The sequence below is a fragment of the Dipodomys spectabilis genome, unplaced genomic scaffold (assembly GCF_019054845.1).
Source record: "Dipodomys spectabilis isolate Male_0828 unplaced genomic scaffold, ASM1905484v1 ptg000210l, whole genome shotgun sequence".
Classification (NCBI taxonomy): Eukaryota; Metazoa; Chordata; class Mammalia; order Rodentia; family Heteromyidae; genus Dipodomys; species Dipodomys spectabilis.
This window is the reverse complement of record NW_024870887.1, coordinates 1,185,701-1,208,734: the sequence shown is the minus strand read 5'-3', so window position 1 is coordinate 1,208,734 and position 23,034 is coordinate 1,185,701. Positions and strand designations below refer to the sequence as shown.

At 38.4% G+C, this 23,034-nt stretch overlaps 1 protein-coding gene across 4 annotated transcripts in view; it reads left to right on the top strand.

The window, feature by feature from the left end:
• Itsn2 (intersectin 2) overlaps positions 1–23,034 on the top strand; it is a 128,965-nt gene that overhangs the window by 64,436 nt on the left and 41,495 nt on the right. For all 4 annotated transcript variants that reach the window (XM_042696756.1, XM_042696754.1, XM_042696755.1 and 1 more), the window contains 6 exons: positions 5,651–5,787; positions 9,127–9,263; positions 10,669–10,766; positions 16,916–17,094; positions 17,367–17,511; positions 19,315–19,520. In XM_042696756.1, the coding sequence (XP_042552690.1) occupies positions 5,651–5,787; positions 9,127–9,263; positions 10,669–10,766; positions 16,916–17,094; positions 17,367–17,511; positions 19,315–19,520 (902 nt within the window). The remainder of the gene's footprint in view (positions 1–5,650; positions 5,788–9,126; positions 9,264–10,668; positions 10,767–16,915; positions 17,095–17,366; positions 17,512–19,314; positions 19,521–23,034) is intronic.

Here is a 23,034-nt window from a genome sequence, read left to right as displayed (position 1 = left end):
ATAGTAGGAAGGCATGGGATAGAAATACTGGTTTCTAAAGCAAAACTTCTTAACCACATTTATATTATGGACTCTTCAGCAGTTTGGTAAAGTCTGTAGACTCCTTAAAATAATATTTCAAATGTATAAAATTAAATATATTGGATACTTTTAAAATTATGAGTTATGAAATATTTTAAAACAATTGGAATATGTTATATATGTACTTCTTTTAATGGAAAGGATTAATTAAATAGCAAGATCTAGTGACATACCATTTGAAGTCAAGATATATATCATATATATGATATATCAAGTTATATAAAATATTTTAAAAATCTGTGATTTCTATTGGTAAAAAACATTACAAGTACTGGTAATAAATATACTGTGATTTACTATTTATATTTGACATTGAAGGAAATGGTGTACTTCAGATAAAAGTTAGTGAAAATAAAGATTAATTTTGTTCCTGTCCAAGTACATGAGCCGCTGAATTGTACAAAAAGATTAAGAATCTTGGAAGGTCTTGTGGGTCTCAACATAAGAACTGCTGTTCTGGAATAAAGTCAAGACGATTAGACTTGCTGATATTTCTTGTCTGCTTTCTCTCATCAGTTACAGAGATCCATTTTAATATGGATTTGTCTATTGAATTTTGCTAGTTTTTTTTTTTTTTTAACTTATAGATTTTGAGGATCTCTTACTGTATACATATCATGTGGCTTCCCAGTGGACAAACCCCTTTATCATTACACTGCTCTCCTGGAAATACTTCCTGTATTAAAGGCTAATTTTTCTGCCTGGCATGATTATTTAAGACTCTAATCCTACCATTTAGGAAGGCTGATGTAGAAGGACCTCAAGTTCAAGGCCAGCCTAAGTTACTTAGTGAGTTTGAGGTGAACTACATAATGAAACCCTGTCTCGAAAAGAGAAAGAGAGAGAGAGAGAGAGACACACACACACACACAGGGACAGACAGACAACTTTTTCTGATATTAGTTTATACTAGCTTTCTTTTGAGTAGTATTGGTATATCTTTTTCTACCTTATACCTTGTTTACATCTTTATACTTAAATTGTGTCTTTAATATTCAGTCTGTATTTTAATTAGAGTAGTTGGTCTGTTTAATATAATTTGGACTTTGACATCTTTCTCTTTATTATCAGTTTACTATGTTGTATTCTTTTTTTCTCCTTGTGCTCTTTTGATCAGAGTTCTTTTTCCTCTATAGCTTATTGGTTATATACCTTTTACATTTTTTGTGGGTATTTTAAAGAATACAATTTGCATACTTTTATTTACATGTACTGTAAATTAAAATTTTATTACTCAGGATTCTTTAATTCCATTATCATCAAATGCTTCTCACATTTATGTTGTCTGCGGTTTTGTTTTTGTTTGTTTTGGGGGGTTTTTTTTGGTGCCAGTCAGCGAGCTTGAACTCTGGGGCTAGGTGCTATCCCTGAGCTTTTGTGCTTAAAGTTAGCATTCTATTATGTAAGCCACAGCTTCACTTTAAGCTTTTTTGGGGGATAATTAATTGGAGATGAGAGTCTTACAGGCTTACAGGATTCGAACCCAGGGCTTTATGCATGCTAAGCAAGCACTCTACCAATAAGCCACATTTCCACCTTATGTTATATATTTTAAACTGCCATTTTTGTCACTACTTTATACTGCCCATGTTCATTAAGATGTGTAGTTTTGCATTCATTCTTATTCCTTCCTCTGTCTGTGCTTCATCTGGATGTATTTATCTTCTGCCAGAAGAATATGCCTTTAGTGTTTAGTGTGCTTCAAATCTTAATTTGCCTAGACTGTTATTTATGTATTTTATTCCTCCCATAAACACTTAACTAAATATTTACACTGTACTATGCCTGGGACATCTTGATAAAAGACAGTCCTGTTAACAGGAGGCATGACAGAAATGTCCAAAAGACTTTATTTCCAAATAACCAGAAAAAAAATTACTCTGATAGACAGGTCAGATACAGTTTGGAAAGGTTGACTATGATAGAGGGGTGCACAGACCTCCTTGGGAGCATGGGACAATGAGCAGTTCACTAATTCTGACACTTCCTTGAGACTAGTTAAGGAATACTTGGAATGCTGTCTTCAGGGGTCAATTAGGGGACTAAGCTTACAGCCATGTTAAGATTAGACTTTAATTTGATTGCTCTTTGTACCCTTTTTTTGGGGGGGGAGGGGGTCCAGTCGTGGGGCCTGAACTCTGGGCCTGGGCGCTGTCCCTCAGTTCTTCAGCTCAAGGCTAGCACTCTACCACTTGAGCTACAGTGCCACTTCCAGCTTTTATTTTTTTCTGCTTATGTGATGCTGAGGAATCGAATCCAGGGCCTAATGCATGCAAGGCAAGCGCTATACCACTGAGCTACCTTCCCAGCCCTGTACCCCTTTTTAACTTAATATTCTTACTGGGCTTCATCCACTAACAGCTAATATCTATTGAGAATTTATGGCCTGCATTATTGCAATCAATTTATATGTATTAGTTCATTTTATTTTCACAGCAACTATGTAGGGCATGTGCAGATTAGGAAACTATAAAAATTTTCCTAAGATAATTACAACTAGCCATTGACAGAGCCTGATTTGAATTGCCGTGGTTTTATTCCAAACCCATGTTCCTGAACACCAAAGCAGCCTGTTGCATGGATCATAGTCAATATATTCTTTTGCTTTTCCATAGAAAAATGCAACAAAGCCGGGTGCCAGTGGCTCATGCCTGTAATCCTAGCTACTCAGGAGGCTGAGACCTGAGGATCATGGTTCAAAGCCAGCCCGGACAAGGAAAGTCTGTGAGATTCTTATCTCCAATAAACACTAGAAAACCGGAAGTGGCGTTGTGGCTCAAGCGGTAGAGCACTCGCCTTGAGCTGAAGAGCTGAGGGATAGCGCCCAAGCCCAGAGTTCAAGCCCCACTACTGACCAAAACAATGCAACAAATATAGGACTGTAGAAGCTGAAGTTATGTAAAATTTTTCATGAACACAGCATTGTACTAATATTGGTTCAAGTTGCAAGTGTTTTCTTCAAATATGTTTAGACAGTCTCCAGACACCAAACTATACTTAGCTCTAATGTACCATTTTAACCATACTAGAAGAGTTAACCTTCAAATACATTGTTTGCCTTGATTTGGAGGGGTTTTTTGCCTTGGTTTGGAGTTTTCTGTTGTGTAGTTCTGGATACCAAACCCTTTTTTTTTTCCTTTTTACTAAAACATTCTACTCAAATGCTATGGAGCTCACATTTTTGCCTCCCTTTTTTTTTTTTTTTTTTTTTGTTAAACTTGTTTTTTTTTTTCTTTCTGTATTTTTCCTTCAAGATTCTATAAGATTTGTAGTGAAAGTAATCCAGTTCAAAATAGTAGTTATTGGAGGAATACTAGAACAATTTACTGAATGGACAGAAGAATGTTGAACACTGAGCTGCAGAGTTTCCTTGTGTGTTCCTTCTCCACCTCTGTCTCTGATCTTTACTTCTGTTTTCTGTACTTTCTTCCCATTACTTAAAGATGCCTTTTAGGTTGACTGTGTCTCTGTTTAATGAATCCTGAGAAAGGTTTCTTTCTCCAGAGGTTATTCAGTGTATCTGAATCCCAAGAAAATTCTGAACCAGTTTGGAATGTTCATATTTTTTGGACCAATCACGCTGAGCAAGGAAGTAACGTACTATGATTGTTCAAGAGTAAATAAATACCTCCCCTGCTCAAACCACATACAACGGTAGAGAATCAGTTTCCCACAAGAATAGTTCAATAAAAAGAAGGTGAAAAGTGGGGCTGGGAAGGTAGCTCAGTGGTAGAACACTTGCCTTGCATGCATGAGGCCCTGGGTTCGATTCCTCAGCACCATATAAACAGAAAAAGCCGGAAGTGGTGCTGTGGCTCAAGTGGTAGAGCACTAGCCTTGAGCTGAAGAGCTGAGGGACAACACCCAGGCCCAGAGTTCAGGCCCCACAACCAGTCCCCCCCACCCCAAAAAAAAAAGAAGGTGAAAAGTGAACTACAAACGGATAATCACAAGTTTCCTACTAGAGCACTTACCTTTAACCTACATTTAGGCACCTAGCTCTACTTTTGAGATTGATGGCAAAGGATTATATGGGAATTAGGCAGCTCTTTTTATTGAATCCCCTTGGGTTAGGGAACTGTACACAATTTTATGTTCAATAAGTATATTTCAATTCCTTTTTAGAGTGCTTGTCATTATTCTGACTTAATTTAAGTCATTGTTTTAGGCAGACATTTATCTTTTCCATTTTTAGTTTTGGACAAAATGGTTTAATAAATGTTTCAAAGCTGGGCACTGGTGGCTCATGCCTGTAATCCTAACTACTAAGGAGGCTGAGTTCTAAGGATAGAGGTTCAAAGCCAGCCCGGGCAGGAAAGTCCGTGAGACTCTTTTCTACAATAAACCACCAGAAAACTGGAAGTGGTGCTGTGGCTCAAGTGATAGAGTACTCTCCTTGAGCTGAAGAGCTCAGGGACAGCACCCAGGCCCAGAGTTCAAACCCTATGACTGAAAATAAATACATAAAAGAGTTATTTTTAGGATTTCATTGAACACAAATTACTGATAACTTGGTTAAACTACATATATTACAGGCTCATTCCTGTAATCCTAACTACTTGGGAGGCCAAGATTGGGAAAATCAAGTTTTGAGGCCAGCCTGGGCAGAAAAGTTTGTGAACAGAGAGCTGGGCACAGCGGCCACCTGTTTCCTAGGTTGATCTCAGCCCAGGCACATGAAGAAGATCTCCAGGAGGAAATAAGACCCTATCTCAAGAAAAACTGGTGCAAGAAGGGCCTGGAAGTATGGCTCAGCAGTAGAGCACCTGCCTAACAATCACAAGACTCCTAAGTCAAATCCCAATATTACCAAGAAAATTCCTCTTTAAATGTTACTAAATACATTGTTGGGTTTTTTTAACTAAAATGATACTTCAGAAAAAAAATGGTTTGTTAAAGATTCTGTGTTCCAGCCAGGTACCTGTGGCACACACCAGTAATCCTAGCTACCCAGGAGGCTGAGATTTGAGGATCACGGTTCAAAACCAGCCTGGGCAGGAAAGTCTGTGAGACTCTTATCTACAATAAACCACTAGAAAACCGGAAGCGGCGCTGTGGCCCAAGTGTAAAAGAACTCACCTTGTACAGAGTACTCACCTTGAGCTGAAGAGTGCAGGGACAGCACCCGAGCCCAGAATTGAAGCCCCATGAGAGAGAGAGAGATTGATTCTGTGTTCCTTAGAAATGTTTGTTTAGTAAATACATGGCTCAGATATTTACTGTGTTCAAGATTGTTTTATCATCTAGATACTTTCTTACTTTATTTTATTTTTTGTCAGTTGTGGGGCTTGAACTCTGGGCCTGAGCCCTGTCCCTGAGCTTTTCAGCTCAAGGAGAGCTGGTGGTTAACTGGAAAAGAGTCTCATGGCCTTTCCTGCCCTGTCTGGCATTGAACCATGATGTTCACATCTCAGCATCCTGAGTAGCTATGATTGTAGTCATAAGCCACCGGTGCCCGACTCATCTAGATATTTTTAATTTTAGGATTTTGTCTTTTAATATAAATGACAGTTATTAAATAAAATACTTAAATCATTTGAGTATTGACATATTTCTGTTTTGCCCTTAGGAACTAAGAGAAAGCTATAATACACAACAGTTAGCTCTTGAACAACTTCATAAGATCAAACATGACAAGTTGAAGGAAGTTGAAAGGAAAAGAGTAGAGCTAATACAGAAAAAAAAACTAGAAGATGAAGCTGCAAGGTAATGTAATTCATATTTTTTTATCCTTTATTGCTATTAGAATTCTAATTTTGTTCACATTGCTTTGGTTTCGCTATGAAAACTTAAGGGAAATAAGAGGATTATTTTAAGATGTTAATCAGTTTCCAAACTTTGCTTCTTAAAGCTTCCTCTTAGGAACCAAGTTTTCAGAGACCATTTTTATGGCTCTTAACATAAAATTTGGACTTTGGAATCAGACATGGATTAGAATTCTCAGTCTACCACTTACTACCTGGATAACCTTGGTTTAAGGCACTTTATCTTTCTGAAGCTCAGTTTCTTCATCTGAAAAAGCAAACTTTATTGTATTCATTATGGGGAATTGTATTAAATAAGCTAATATAATTAACATTTCACAAAGGAACTACCGTGATTACATAGGTAGACACTGTTCAGACTTTCTATTGACATAAGCAGCTATCTTGATAGCTCTTCATCTTGCACACAGTTCCTCTCAGCCAACAGATTGCATTAGTAATACATACTTTCATCATTCATGCTTGCATATTTTCTTACCGTGTGGAGGGAAGAAATCAAAGAGAACAGAAGTAACATGTAGGATATGTAGGATCTTAACAGTTCAAAGTTGAGTGTTAGTATTTTACCTTGATTTGCATGGCTATTTTCCCAGGTTCCTTCCCTTTTTCTCCCAAGCTATTGGTAAGAGTCTGGTTTTTCACATTGTAGATGTAGCAATATAGTCTCCTTGGCCTTTTGTTGCCCTTGTGAGGCATCATCTGGTGCTGGACCAGTTTTCCCCCCCTCTCTTGCTTTGGAATTTTTATCAGAATTTAATGAACTCTGTGGTCTTTACTTCGCCCCTTTATATGTAACTGTGTAATCTGAAAATGTGTAATCTGATCATGGTTGTGTATAATTGTATGGGAAATCACACAAAGGACAGAAGAGCTATCATAGGTTTGGGAGAGTGTTACAGAATGTCACAGTGGAACTAGAAAAGTGACTGTTAGTTAAAATTACATTAGGATTACAAGAAAAGCCTTGTCTTCAAGAACAACTTAAAGCTTCCAGAGGAAGCATCCTCTGATATAATAGAGGATATGGAAATTTTGGAAATAAACTAATACTAATATTGGTTTATTACCAATTGTATAAAATATAAACTATTTTATGAATTAAAAGATTATGGTGGCTCATGCCTAGAATCCTAGCTACTTAGAAGGCTGATCTGAGGATCATGGTTCAAAGCCAGCTTGGGCAGAAAGGTCCATGAGACTCTAACCTCCAATTAGCTACCAAAAAGGTGGTAGTGGATGTGAGGCTCAAGTGGAAGACTGACATACTCAAGTGAAAAAGCCAAATGAGAGTTGGGCGCTGGTCTTAACCTATAATCCTAACTACTCAGGATGGTGAGATTTGAGGATCATGGTTTGAAGCCAACTCAGGCAGAAAAATCTATGTGACTCTTACCTCCAATAAACTACTTAGGAAAAAGCCAAAAGTGGCACGGTGGCTTTAGAATCTCTCAGGGACAGTGCCCAAGCCCTGAGTTCAAGCCCCAAGGCTGGCATGCACTAAACACACACATACAAACACACACACACACAAGCCAAGTGAGCATATAAAACCCTGAGTTCAAGCCGCAGTATCAGCCTCTCCCCCCAAAAAAAAAAATATTTTAGTACTAAAGTCTACAATATTTTTCATTATCTAGGATTTCCAAATTCCTTCAGAGAAATTACGGATAGAACTTTATAATTAAGCCAAGGTTACCACTTTAATGATGTATACATTTACCTCAGTCTCAAAGATGTATCTAGCCACAGTCTACTTCCCCTATAGTATTGAGTATTGGGGAAGGTATAAATTTAGTTGTGGTCACTATTCCCTGAGTGAGGACATAAAAATGCATGCAAGAAGCTGAGTGACAGTAGCTCATGCCTATGTAATCCTAGCAATTCAGGAGGCTGATATCTGAGGCACACGCAAAGTTCATGAGACTCATATTTCCAGTTGACTACTAAAAAACTCAGAAGTAGCCGGGCGCTGGTGGCTCACACCTGTAATCTTAGCTACTCAGGAGGCTGAGATCTGAGGATCACGGTTCAAAGCCAGCCCAGGCAGGAAAGTCCATGAGACTCTTATCTCCATTTAACCACCAGAAAACCAGAATTGGTGTTTGGCTCAAGTGGTAGAGCGTTTGCCTTGAGCTGAAGAGCTCAGGGAAAGTGCCCAGGCCCAGAGTTCAAGCCACACAACCTACCAAAACCAAACCAAACCAAAACAGAAAACAACCTAGAAGTGAAGCTGTGGCTCAAGTGGTAGAGTGCTAGCCTTAAGCAGAAAAGCTCAGGGACAATGCCCAGGCCGAGATCAAGCCTCAGGACACACACACTCACACATGAACACACACATACACACAAACACATGCAAGGGAGGAGTATACTGTGTATACTTACAAGCTAAAATAATTTAAGTTTTATCACAGATCTTATTGTTGTATGTCATAAAATCATATACAGAAGCTTGAATGTATTAGCTACTTTTGCATAACTATAATTAAAATACCTGAGAGAATAATTTAAAGGAGGAAAGATTTCTTTTGGCTCATGATTTTAGGGGATTCAATCCATGGTTCCTGGATCCTGTGTGATTGGGCCGAATTTCATGGCTGTAGGAGTGTGTGGTGGAGGAGAGCTGTTTATCTGTCCTTGTGACTAGAAGTAGGGAGTAGGAGACTAGGGACCCAGTATAACTTTTAAAGGCCCTCTATGTTCTCCAGGTAGGCCCTACTTCCAAAAGTTTTCCATCGTATTTCAAACTGGTGCCACCAGCTGGGGACCATGTATTCAACTTCAAACCTTAACAATGACCTACAAAGTAGAAATGCTCTATTATCAAAGCAAATGCAAAGGCCTTTTGAGATGATAATATAAAAGCTAACTAGCCTTTCCCAAAGCATTTCCCATTTCACAGTTGTGAATTAATCTCCTAAACAGGAATGAGGTAGGAGAAAAGGAATAAAAGCTGGAGGGAGTCTTTATAAAGAGTGTAAAAGGGAAGGAGTTTTAGATTTACTTGCTGAACTTTTCATATCCACTTAATTCTCTTTTCCTGGAAGTGGAGATGGCTGACTGGAGGTGTCATACTTTGTAGATCACTTATAATCCAAGGCTCCTCTTGATTGACTAATGTTCCCTTCACTCATGAACACTGCTGTTTCTCTCCCCGTCCCCAACGAATACTTTATGCTAGTTTTCTGGCTAATAGGAGCCAGATTTTCTATTATGGTTTTCATTCTGTATAATATAAACAATTTTTAGAACATTATACAAAGTCTTGTTCTTTTATTTAAAGGAAAGCTAAGCAAGGAAAAGAAAACTTATGGCGAGAAAATCTTAGAAAAGAGGAAGAAGAAAAGCAAAAGCGACTTCAGGAAGAAAAAACGCAAGAAAAACTTCAAGAAGAGGAACGAAAAGCTGAAGAGAAAGCAAGTAAGGATGGATTTTTTTCTAAGGCAGCATAACAAAAACAATAAGTAAAGAGATCTGATAGGAGATTTAAAAAAGAAAAGAAGAAATAGAAAGATCTTAGAATTTGAAAAAAGTATTTCAAGTTTGAAAAGACTGAGTGTAGAAATCTTAATACAGCAGAAGAAAAGAAGGGAGTTATAACTGACTTAACAAAAAGACCTTGGCATAGTTTTCAAGTCTTTGCACATTGAAATATTCTCAGAAGATGTACCTTTATGTAGACCTCAGTCCATTTCTAAAATACTTTAATAATATTCTCTGTTGATAATAATATAGTGTATTCACTATAATGATAGTGTGTTCAGATTTTTTACAAGTAAAAGCATTTATCCAAAAACAAAGTAAAATATTTTAAATTTTATCATTTAATAAATTTGTGAACACTATTTGTTCCTTAGAACTAATCCTATTTACTTACTGATCTTTTCATTTGTGACCTACATGATGGTGCTTCTGACCGTCACAAATCAAATCACATCTCTTTGCACTTAGTCTTCTTCTTTGTCCAACTCCATTTGGCTCCTACTCCTTCCCTATCCCTTAGATCCATGTACATGCTTCAGCATATGGGCTGGGAATGTGGCTTAGTGGTAGAGTGCTTGCCTAGCATGAATGAAGCCGTGGGTTCAATTCCTTGGTACCATGTAAACAAAAAAAGCAGGAAGAGCTGGGCGCTGGTGGCTCACGCCTGTAATCCTAGCTACTCAGGAGGCTGAGATCTGAGGATCGCGGTTCAAAGCCAGCCCGGGCAGGAAAGACCGTGAGACTCCTATCTCCAATAAACCACCAGAAAACCGGAAGTGGCGCTGTAGCTCAAGTGGTAGAGCGCTTGCCTTGAGCTGAAGAGCTGAGGGACAGCGCTCAGGCCCAGAGTTCAAGCCCCACGACCGACAAAAAAAAAAAAAAAAAAAAAGCAGGAAGTAGCGTTGTGGCTCAAGTGGTAGAGTGCTAGCCTTGAGCAAAAGAAGCTCAGGGATAGTGCCCAGGATCTAAGTTCAAGCCCCAGGACTAGCAAAAAAAAAAATCCTTCTTTTCTTTATATTAATTATATGACTAGTCAATATATTTAAATCCTAATGAGTCTGTATCAGATTCATTCTACTATTTGATGCTCAGTTTTTATCATTCATATTGTGTGTGTGTGTGTGTGTGTGTGTGTGTGTGAGAGAGAGAGAGAGAGAGAGAGAGAGAGAGCTCATACACTCATACTGGTACTGATACTTGAATTCGAGACCTCACAATTCTGTTTCTTTGTTTCCCCTCAAGGCAAGCACTCTACTTCTTTTGATTTTAAGAGCTTTATATTAAGCCATAGCACAGATATATAAAACAGAAGAAGAAATTATAATATTTATGTTCTCCTTAGGTGAGACATCTAATGTTTTGGTGAATTATAGAGCATTATACCCCTTTGAAGCAAGGAGCCATGATGAGATGAGTTTTAATTCTGGGGATATAATTCAGGTAAGAAATTATGGCTTTTTTTCCCTTATGAGTAAGCTGAATGTAACACATTGTGATATATTATAATATTGATTATAGTTTTACACTTATATTTTTTAACATCTCATTTTGACCCTTGCAATGTACCTCAAAGCTGCCGAAGACAGTTATTATTCCTACCACATTCTAAGGAACAATACTGAAAATCACACAGATTATGATAGCCAGCATCTCACTGGCAGATTGGGATGCAAGTGTTCTTTCCTCTCTGCATATTGCTTTGTATTGTAAAAAAATTCATTTTAATTTTCATTTCATGGAAAGAACATATTAGAAGTAGGGACTGGCCAGAGACTTAAGAGAAGAAACTGGCAATGTGGAGCAAAGATGGAGTAGCTCATAATCTAAAAACCCTGATTAAGTGACATAGACTTTTTGGAAAGAGGTACGTTTGCTAACTTTAAGATAAAAAAGGTAATAAAGGGACTTAATTATTTATAATAATTGTTTTAAATTATTATACTAAGCATGTTTGTTTAATGTAGGTTCAAGAAAATGTGAATGACGAATGACAGTCACATGCAGTTAGTACAAAAATTAGACTTATCAAGTCTTGAAGACACACATCAAGTACAGGTCTTGCTTGATCCTGGATATCTTTGTTAGTAATAGTGTAGGTGTAATACTAATGACTTAGATTAAACTATAGCAAATGGCAATGAATAAGAGAGAGAGAAACATATTAATCCTCCTTTAGAAAAATAGTTAAGCAAATAAAAATACACACTGATTTGAAGTTTTTTGAAAAAGTACTATGAAACAGAAAGATTTGGCCTGTTTTTCTGTTCGTTCTTTCTTCTTTCTTTCTTTCTTTCCTTCCTTCTTTCTTTCCTTCCTTCTTTCTTTCCTTCCTTCTTTCCTTCCTTCCTTCTTTCCTTCCTTCCTTCTTTCTTTCTTTCTCTCTCTTTTCTTTCTTTCTTTCTCTTTCTTTCTTTCTTTCCTTTCTTTCTTTCTTTCTTTCTTTCTTTCTTTCTTTCTTTCTTTCTTTCTTTCTTTCTTTCTTTCTTTCTTTCTTTCTTTCTTTCTTTCTTTCTTTCTTTCTTTCTTTCTTTCTTTCTTTCTTTCTTTCTTTCTTTCGTCAGTCATGAGGCTTGAACTCTGGGCCTGGGCGCTGTTCCTCAGCTCAAGTCAAGCATTCTACCACTTGAGCCACAGTGCCATTTCCAGTTTTCTGAGTGGTTTATTGGAGATAAGAATCTCACAGACTTTTCCTTCTCGGGCTGGCTTTGAACCGTGATCCTTAGATCTCAGCCTCCTGAGTAGCTAGGATTATAGGCATGAGCTGCCGGTGCCCAGCCTGGCCTGTTTCTCTAAGCAAAGGCTTAGAAACTTTTAAAATATATTTTAAAACAAGTAACTAAAAGCTACACACCAGTGACTCATGCCTGTAATCCTCGCTACTCAGAAAGCTAAGATCTGAGGAGTGTGGCTCAAAACCAGTGTAAGCAGGAAAGTCAGTGAGACTCTTATGTCCAGTTAAGCACCAAAATGCTGGAAGTGGATGGAGCTCAAGAGGTAGAGTGCTCACTTTGAGACAAAAACTCAAAGGCAGTGTCCAGACCCTGAGTTCAAGTCCCAGGACTGGCACAAAATCAAACAAATAGATAAATAATAACATTTTGTGGGGTTGGTTATTTTCAGGCAGCTGTTAAAAAAGTTGAAGGAATTAGGTTCTGCATCCCTAACTGGATGTGCTCCTGGAACAAAGGATTTTTTTATATGCTCACAATCCATATAAAATTGATAAATAAGAGAAAATACAGGAAATCATGTTAGTCAAGTCAGAATAAGAACAAGCTTTAGAATCTACAGATTGGGATTTTAGTCTCTATGATATGTAAATTATAACTCAATAAGTCATTATTAAAACATTGCTGGGCACCAGTGGCTCATACCTGTAATCCTAGCTACTCAGGAGACTGAGATCTTAGGATCACGGCTCAAATCCATCCAGAAAACAAGAAGTGGCACTTTGGCTCAAAGTGGTAGAGCACTATCCTTGAGCAAAAGAGCTTAGGGACAATGCCCAGGTCCTGAGTTCAAGCCTCACAGCTGACAAAAATAAATAAATTAATAAATAAAATAATTAAACATACAAGTATAGTGTGATCTAGCCATTCCACTCTTAGAGATATTTAGCCAAGAAAGCATATGTCTGTGAAGACAGATGCTCATAACAGCTTTTATTCATTTTGTCGATGTTGTTGTTTATAGAGCTTTATTTGTAATAGCTAAAAACTGGAGACAACTAAAATGTCCATCAACAGGTGAAAGGATGAGCAAATTATACAGTACTCATACAACATAATTACTCAGGGGCTGGGATGTAGCTCAGTGGCAAGTACTTGATTTGCAAGTACAACGTCCTGGGTTCAACCCCCAGTACTAAAAAAGAAAAGACCAAAAAATTATATATATATACATGTATGTGTATATATGTATATATATATACACATATATGTATGTGTATATATACATATATGTATATGTATATATGTATATATATGTGTGTGTGTGTGTGTGTGTGTATATATATATATACAGTTAAAATAAAAAACACAAACAAGCCAGCCACTGGTGGCTCACACCTAGCTACTCAGGCGGCTGAGATCTGAGGATAAAAGTTTAAAGCCAGCCCAGGCAAGAAAGTCCATGAGACTCTTATCTCCAATTAACCACCAGAAAACCAAAAGTGGCTCAAGTAGTAGAGCACTCGCCTTGAGCTGAAGAGCTCAGGGACAGCGCCAGGCCCAGAGTTCAAGACCCACAACTGACAAAATAATAATATAATAATAATAATAATAGTTCAGCAATGAAAAATAATTCCTCCTCACTACACATATATGTATCTCAAAATAACGATGTTGAGTGAAAAAACAGACAAAAATGGTACATTTTGCATGATTTTATTCACATGAAATTCTAGAAAATGCAAACTAATCTCAAGTGACATAAAGTAGGCCAGGAAATGTGGTGAGAAACCAGAGGAAGGTTTAAAATGGAACGAGAAGAAACTGGTAAAGATGAGGAGTGATGGTTATGTTCTTTATTGTGGTTATGGTGATTTTTCACAAGACTTGCCATCTCCAACATGAAAATTTAGGTTATTTATACCTCAATAGGCTGTTATTAAAAATCTTAATGTATTACATGATATACCACTGTCAGATCTGTGTTTTAGACAGATACGGAAAAGGTGGCAAGGAGACACAGTTGATTTATTTGTTCATTGAAATAAGCAGATATTTAGTGTGCTAGATAGAGCCAATAAAAAGACAGACAGGTGGAACAGGTGTAAGTAGAGCAATAATAGAATATGGCAATACTGATTATGCTGGTATAACTCTGGCCTGGCTTAGGGGTGTTAATAGAATCTTGAAAGTGAGCAAAGATTGCAGTAATTTTAGATATGAATTGAAACAGCCTGCAAAAAATGAGATTGAGGAAAATTGAAAGCAGTTTTTAGTGACAAAGTCAGCAGTTTGACTGTGAAACTCTTTGGGAAGAAACCTACTCTTTTTCTTTTTCTTTTCTTTTTCTTTTTTTCCAGTCCTAGGGCCTGAACTCAGTTTGACTGCTGACTTTGACTATAAAAGCATAATAGAGTTTTTGGGGGGTTTTTTGTTGTTTTTTTGTTGTCGGATATGTGGCTTGAACTCTGGGCCTGGGCACTGTCCCTGAGCTCTTCAGCTCAAGCTGAGTGGTCTACCACTTGAGCCATAGCTCAAGTCACTTCCAGTTTTCTGGTGGTTAATTGGAGATAAGAGTCTCAAGGACTTTCCTGCTGGGGCTGAACTGTGATCCTCAGATCTCAGATCGAGTAGCTAGGATTACAGGCATGAGCCTGGCAAGATATTTTTCTTTAGATGATTAAGTCATTGATGGTAAGAATAGTAGAAGGTATTAAGAAGGATTGGATAGAAGAAAAAGTTGTATTGGACTTGAGTTGGAGGTTTTCATAGAAAATTCAGTTTTAGATACATTGCAGGAGTTGCAGGTTTAAAAGTGGGTTTCTGGGCTGGGAATGTGGATTACTGGTACAGTGCTTGCCTGGCATGCATGAAGCCATGGGTTTAATTCCTCACTACCACCTAAACAGAAAAGGCTGGAAGTGGTGCTGTGGCTCAAGTGGTAGAGTGCTAGCCCTGAGCAAAAGGAGCTCAGGGCAGCATGCAGGCTCTGAGTTCAAGCCCTAGGACTGGCAAAAAAAAGAAAAGAAGATAGAAAGAGTGGGTTTCTTCCTAGAGAGTTTCAGGATTCATTATTGCATACAGGACTCATCAAATGGTAGGAGCAAGTGGGCTTATTCAGGAAGTGTACATAGCATGAGGCAAGAAAGCCACCAGTGAAACCTTGAGACACCATCAGCAATTAAGAAACAAAAACTTGCCGGGCGCTGGTGGCTCACGTCTGTAATCCTAGCTACTCAGGAGGCTGAGATCTGAGGATCTCGGTTCAAAGCCAGCCCGGGCAGGAGAGACCGTGAGACTCCTATCTCCAATAAACCACCAGAAAACCGGAAGTGGCGCTGTAGCTCAAGTGGTAGAGCACTCGCCTTGAGCTGAAGAGCTGAAGGACAGCGCCCAGGCCCAGAGTTCAAGCCCCATGACCCACCAAAAAAAAAAAAAGAAACAAAAACTAGGAAGAAGAGCAAGAGACACTGAGGTTAGTAGAGGCTTATGTACTGCAAAAAGGAAATGTTTAGAAAAAGATGCAATTAGTAAATCACCTGATGTTTTACAAGTTAAAAGTAGCATTTAGAAGTTTCTAGCTCTGTTAGATAGTTCAAGAAAATTCTGTAATAAAAGCACAAAAAAACTAGCTGGGTGCCGGTGCCTAACACCTATAATCCTAGTTACTCGGGGCTGAGATATGAGGCTTGCAGTTCAAAGCCAGTCTCGGCAGGAAAGTCCATGAGACTCTTATCTCCAATTAACCACCAGAAAACCAGAAGTGACGCTGTGACCCAAGTGGTAGAGCACTTGCCTTGAGCTGAAGAGCTGAGGGACAGCACCCAGGCCCAGAGTTCAAGCCCCACGACTGACAAAAAAAAACCAAAAAACAAAAAAACTAAACAGAAATAAAACAATTATTAACTGTAGGAAAATAAAAATGGAAGCAAATGTGGTGAGCAGAATACTACATAACTCAGATGGAAATATTTATATATCCCTAATAACCTAAACACTAACAAAATAACATTAACAAAAACTTTTGATATAGCAATATTGGTAAAACAAGAGATTTAGTAATAGATGAATCTTTCTTTCCCACAATCCAAAGCCAATAGTCTAAACAGAAAAAAAAATCTAAGAAACAACACTATAAATGGCAGTTAGAAGTACAGAAGATAGTACAGAAGATACTATTGGCTGGAAATGTAGCTCAGTGGTAGAATGCTTGCCTAGCCTTCATGAAGCCCTGGGTTCGATTCCTCAGTACTACATAAACAGAAAAGGCCAAAGTGGTACTGTGACTCAAGTGGTAGAATGCCAGCCTTAAGCAAAAGAATCTCAGGAACAGTGCCAGGCCCTGAGTACAGTCCCCTAGGACTGGCAAAAAAATAAGACACTAACAATGTAGTTTCTGCCAAGATAGGAGTGAAATAAGAGGAAGAAATATTATGTGTGATGTTGATTGTCTTTATAAACTGTTTCCGTACATCAGATAAAATTTAAATTTAAAAAGATAATTTGTTGCCAACTGCCAGAAGCTCATGCCTATTATCCTAAACTACTCAGGAGGCTGAGATCTGAGAATCACAGTTCAAGCCAGCTCAGGCAGAAAAGTTCCTGCCAGACTCTTATTTCGAACCACTCAGAAACCAGAAGTGGAACTGTGGCTCAAAGTGGTAGAGTGCTAGCCTTGAGTAAAAGAGCTCAGGGATAGCACCTAGGCCCTGAGTTCAAGTCCCATGAAATAATAACAACAACAATAAAAGACAATTTGTTAGTAACTAGAAATAGCAACCTAATAATTTGTAGGAAACACCTTAGCTATTTAGTTAAATGGACTGAATTCTAAAGCCAAAAATAAAATATATTGGTCTACTTCTCTTTCTATTGTAAGTGCATCAATTTGAAGCACTGTTAACCTTCCTTTTTCCATAGGTTGATGAAAAAACTGTAGGAGAACCTGGTTGGTTTTATGGTAGTTTTCAAGGAAATTTTGGTTGGTTTCCATGCAACTATGTAGAAAAAATGCCATCAAATGAAAAAGCTCTGTCTCCTAAGAAGGCCTTACTTCCTCCTACAGTATCTTTATCTACTACTACCTCAACTTCTTCTGAGTAAGTATTAAGCTAACACCAGACTTTTTATATCTCTGCCAGTGTATAAATGCTAGTGCATACTTAGATCAGCCTGATCCTTTGTCATATTATTAATATGAGCTGGACTTTTCCAAGAGCACCCTTGATTCTAAATTTAATATTGGAATTTAGTAAATGAAATCATAAGTCAATTATTTGTTTATGAATTTTTCCCACTTTAGGATATATAATTAGTACTTTATTTCATTTTAATTATTAAGTATACTTACATTGCAGTGTTATATTTGCAGACCGCTTTCTTCAAATCAACCAGCATCTGCAGCTGATTATCAAAATGTATCTTTTGCAAACTTAACTGTTAATACATCATGGCAGAAAAAATCAGCTTTTACTCGTACTGTGTCCCCTGGATCTGTATCACCTATTCATGGACAGGTAGGTTGTCTCTAATTTTTGTTTGCTTTATTCTTTGAGTTTACTCCTGATTTATGTGACTTGAATGAAGATTTCATATAAAGGCTTCATTTACTTATTTAACATGAGATTGTAGCATCCAATTTCTGGTTGCTGGTTTTGTGTGTGTGTGTTTTTTTTACATAGGATGTCAAGTTGAAGAATGATTAATATTAGATTTTCAATTCATTCTCAACATCAAGTGGAAGATAAGAGATTTGAACTTGGTTTTTAATTTTTTCCCTTTAAGTCATTGAAGACATGGTACTTTGTTATGTATATGCACCTCTAATTTAGGGTACCCATTGTAAATATTGCTACATTTATATTATTAAAAAGAAATTGCAGGATACATGAGGCTCTGGGTTTGATTTCTCAACACTACAAAAGCAGAAAAAGCCAGAAGTGGTGCTGTTGTTCAAGTGGTAGAGCACTAGCCTTGAGCTGAAGAGCTGAGGGACAGTGCCCAGGCCCAGAGTTCAGGCCCCATGACTGACCAAAAAAAAAAGAAAAAAGAAATTGCAAAAGCCAATTGCAAAAGCTCATGCCTGCAATGCTAGCTACTCAGGAGGTTGAGATCTGAGGATCACAGTTTGAAGCTAGCCTAGAAGGAAAGACCTTGAGACTTTCAGCTCCGATTAACCACAAAAAAGCCAGAAGTGGAGCTATGGCTCAATGGCAAAATGCATGCTTCAAGCAAAAGAGCTCAGGGAAAGCACCCAACCCTTGAATTCAAGCCCAAGACACACACACACACAGAAAGCACACACAGAAAGCACACACAGAAAGCACACACACACACACACACACACACACGGAAAGCACCCAACACACACACACACACACACACACACACACACACACACACACACACACACACACACACACACACACACACACACACACACACACACACACACACACACACACACACACACACGGAAAGCACCCAACCCTTGAGTTCAAGCCCAAGACACACACACACGGGAAGCACCCAACCCTTGAGTTCAAGCCTAAGACATACACACACACACGTGTATTGGCATAAAGCCAAGTGCTAGTAGCTCATACCTGTAATCCTAGCTACTCAGGAGGCTGAGATAGGAAGATCTTGGGTTCAGTTCAAAACCAGCCTGAGCAGGAAAGTCCATGAGACTCATTTCCAATTCACCACCAGAAAACCAGAAGTGGTGTTGTGGCTCACGCAGTAGAGTACTTGCTTGCCTTGAGCTGAATTGCTCGGGAACAGCTCCCAGGGCCAGAGTTCAAGCCCCATGACTACAAAAAAAAAAGGGCTTAATGGTACAAAACATTTCTAGAAATGAGAGTGTAATAATATTTACAGTTTAAGTGAAGAGTTTAGTTTCATTAAGAGAGCAAAAATAAGAGACTAAACGCTGAGTGAGACTGTGCTTAACCACATCTGTTGCAAGTCAGGTAACTGAATCAAGTGCAGTTGGATTAATAGTATTAGAAGCTGGAGGAGAGAAAAGTAACTCATTTCTTTCTTGTATGGCGTACCTTTGGTGGACCTATGAATACTTCATAGAGTGTTCACTGTTCACCTTCTGTACCAGTGATGATGTAAATTCCTTAGAATATAAGTGATCAAGAAGGTTACTTTCATGGTTGTGGGCATATAGAATTTTAAGTCAATTAGATTAGTAGGTTAAGTCACCACCACACAAAATGGTCTACTGTTTGAACTTGTATATTATGTGTTAGTAAATAGAACTCATGAGTATTATACTTTGTTTTTCAATTTCGGTGGCCGCTTATTTATAGGGACAGGCTGTAGAAAACCTGAAAGCACAGGCTCTCTGTTCCTGGACTGCAAAGAAAGAGAACCATTTGAACTTCTCAAAACATGACATTATTACCGTCTTGGAGCAGCAAGAAAATTGGTGGTTTGGAGAGGTGCATGGAGGGAGAGGATGGTTTCCAAAATCTTACGTTAAGATCCTTCCTGGAAGTGAAGTAAAGCGGGAAGAGTAAGTATCTCTGTGTGTTTACAGGAGGTGTGGATGTTCATGTTTCCACTGATAATCCAGCCCACAGGATGAGTAGCTCTGGTTTAAATGTAAAGATATGATTAGAAATGTGATTTCTAGCCTAGAAAAACAACAGATGTGTGTTTCTGCTTTAAAATCTCTTTTATTATATTCATTTCAGATTCATAATTTTCAAAGTCCTATACTTAGATTTTTATGTACTATAGTACTATATTTAAATTTTCAATATTCTTTTTCTTTTTCTTTTTCTTTCTTTGTGGTACTAAGGGTTGAACTTAGATCCTCATACATACTAGGCAAATTCTCTACTACTTAAGCCTTGATCCCAGTTCTGTTTTTTTATTTTTTTTTATTATTAAGGTTTTTTTACTGGTGAAAATACCGTACAGAGGGGTTACAATTACATGAGCAAGGTAATGAGTACATTTCTTATCAAGCATTTTTGCCTCCTTCTTTGTTTCCCCTTCCCATCCCTTCCCTCCCATCTTTCCCCTACCCCCAAAGTTATAAAGTTCATTTTTCGACATAACATTTTGTACATCTCATTGTTGCAGTGGGTCCACCTGTATCCCTATTTAAACAATTTGTTTTTTTCCCTTCCCCTCCACAAATTATACCTACGTCAAATACAAAGTGAAAACGGGTTATACTGTGGGGGAGGGACATACAAAGCAACAAAGAAATCTTCTTATAAATATGTTAGAAACAATAGCAAGAAAGAAAAACCATTTGAGTCCTTATCTTGGGGTTCATTTCATCTAACATCAACTTGTCTGACCATTTCTGTTTGTCTCAGAGATATACTAGTTATTGAAAATAAATTTTTTGTATTTTGTTTTAGAGATAAGGTCTCACTAACTTTACCCAAGCTTCCCTTCGGACTTATGATTCTCTTGTATTGAGGTTTGAACTCAGAGCCTCATGCTTGCTTAGCATTTGCTTTACCACTTGAGCCATGACTCCAACCCTTTTGTATCTTCTTAGTTTCAGCTAGTGTTTCTATTTTTTTTTGTCCAAGATGAGCCTGGGACCATAATTTTCATATATAATCGCCCATAGTATGGGCTACAAAGTTCACCTTATTGATTGAGATGGCATCTTGCCAACTTTTTGCCCAAGTTGGCTTTAAGCCACAGTCCTTCTGATCTCTGCCTCCTAAGTAGCTGTGATTACAGATGTGAACCACCATGCCTAGACTATAATTCATTACTGAAATTCTCCTTGTTGCCAAATTGGACCATTCCCATATCTGAGCCTCTACGTTTCCTTGGACATAACTCCTCTGTTGCTCATAGCATATGACAGTATACTTATTGACTTGTCTTATCCATATTCCTTATTAGGTCCTAAGCTCTGTGTAAATGATACCCATGTCTTTGTTGTTGTGTGCTTTTCATCTCTTTCATGATATGTGTATGTGCATGTGTATATGTATTACTAGAGCTTGAACTCAACCTCACAATCTCATTTTTTGCCCACCACTGGTGCTCTATCACTTGAGCCACACCTCCAGTTCCTCATACTCAGTATAATCTTTTTGTGTGTATGGGGCAGGGGGGAGGGTGAGTATTGAGGCTTGAAGTCAGGGCTTAGGTACTATCCCTGAGCTTTTTTTGTTCAAGACATCACACACTACTATTGAGCCTCAGCTCCACTTCTAGCTTTTTGATGGTTCTTTGGAGAGAAGAGTATCATGAGCTTTCCAGCCTGGGCTGGGCTTCAAACCCCAATCCCCTCAGCCTCCTGAGTAGCTAGGTTATAGGCACGAGCCACCAGCACCCAGCCCTTGTATAATATTAATGCATCTTAATACCAAATCATATTAGGTTAATGAATGAGGAGAGAAGTGAATGAATAAACAATCAAATGAATGAAAGCCAAAAATTAGACAGGTTGAGATATCTAGCCTTTATTTTCCAGTGTTCAGGGAAGTCGAGTTGTCAAATGTATTTATTACAAGGAAATAAGTACTCTAAAGTATCTATGGGCAACTGTCTCATGTGTTTAACAAGAAAGTTGATCTAAATAGAAAAGCAGTCTAACACAATGCAAAGTACTGCTCTTGGCAATCAATAAGTTCTAGTTCTGTTTTTGTCATTCCATAAGGAGAAACCTGTTTTGGTCTTGAGATTTTTTAATTGATTGAATGAAAAGGTTAAATTTAATAACCTTTTCAGTACTGAGTATCTATCATTATTTAGTACAAATGCAGAAATTTACTTTTCAGACTGATATGAAAATTTGGAAAGAATAAAAGTTAAAGCTGCCAGGTACTCGTGGCTCACACCTGTAATCCTAGCTACTCAGAAGGCTGAGATCTGGGATTCAAAGCCAGGCCGGGCAGGAAAGTCTGTGAGACTCTTACCGCCAATAAAACACTAGAAAACTGGAAGTGGCGCTGTGGCTCAAGTGATAGAGTGCTCACCTTGAGCTGAATAGCTGAGAGACAGCACCCAAGCCCAGAGTTCAAGCCCCACGACCGACAAAAAAAAGCTAAGCATTGGTGTATAATCCTAGCTACTTAGGTGGCTGATATCTGAGGATTGCATTTTGAAGCCAGCAGCAAGAAAAGTCCATGAGACTCTTATCTCCAGTAAATTACACTAAAATGCCAGAAGTAGCACTGTGGCTCAAGTGGTAGAGTGCTCACGTTGAGCAAAAGAAGCTCAGGGACAGTGCCTAGGCCCTGAGTTCAAGATTCAGGACAAGCGAAAAAAAAAGTTACAAAAATATGTAGCTGACATCTGTGTGCTAGGCCCCTTCAAGAAATTATCTTACTTCGTTTTTTTTTGTTTGTTTGTTTTGTCAGTCATGGGGCTTGAACTCTGGACCTGGGCTGTCTCTGAGCAGTTCAGCTTAAGGCTAGCGCTCTACTACATGAGCCACAAGTGGGGGGTGGAGGGGGCTGGGAAGGTGGCTTAGTGGTAGAGTGCTTGCCTTTACATACATGAGGCCCTGCCTTTACATACATGAGGCCCTGGGTTCAATTCCTCAGCACCACATAAGCAGAAAAAGCTGGAAGTGATGCTGTGACTCAAGTGGTAGAGTGCTATTTTTGACCTGGAGAGCTGAGGGACAGTGCCCAGACCCATAGTTCAGGCCCCATGGCTGGCAAAAAAAAAAGTCTCACGGACTTTCCTGCCTGGGCTGGCTTTGAACCATGATCCTCAGATCTCAGCCTCCTGAGTAGCTAGGATTACAGGTGTGAGCCACCAGCACCCGGCAAAATTATCTTATTTATTATTCATAACATGTTACAGAAAATAAAACTTTAGCAAGAGGAAGTTTAAGTGTTTTAAAGGATATTTTTTCTAACTTTCCATCAGTTACCAATGCTAAGAGACAAGTTAATGTGACTTGAAAGCCTGCAGTACAACCAGGCACAGTGGCACATGCCTGTGGTCTCAGCTGTGCAGGGGCTTCGGCAGAAAGATCACTTGAGCTCAGGAGTTCAAGACCAAACCAAACAACAAACCAAAACAACAAAAATGTA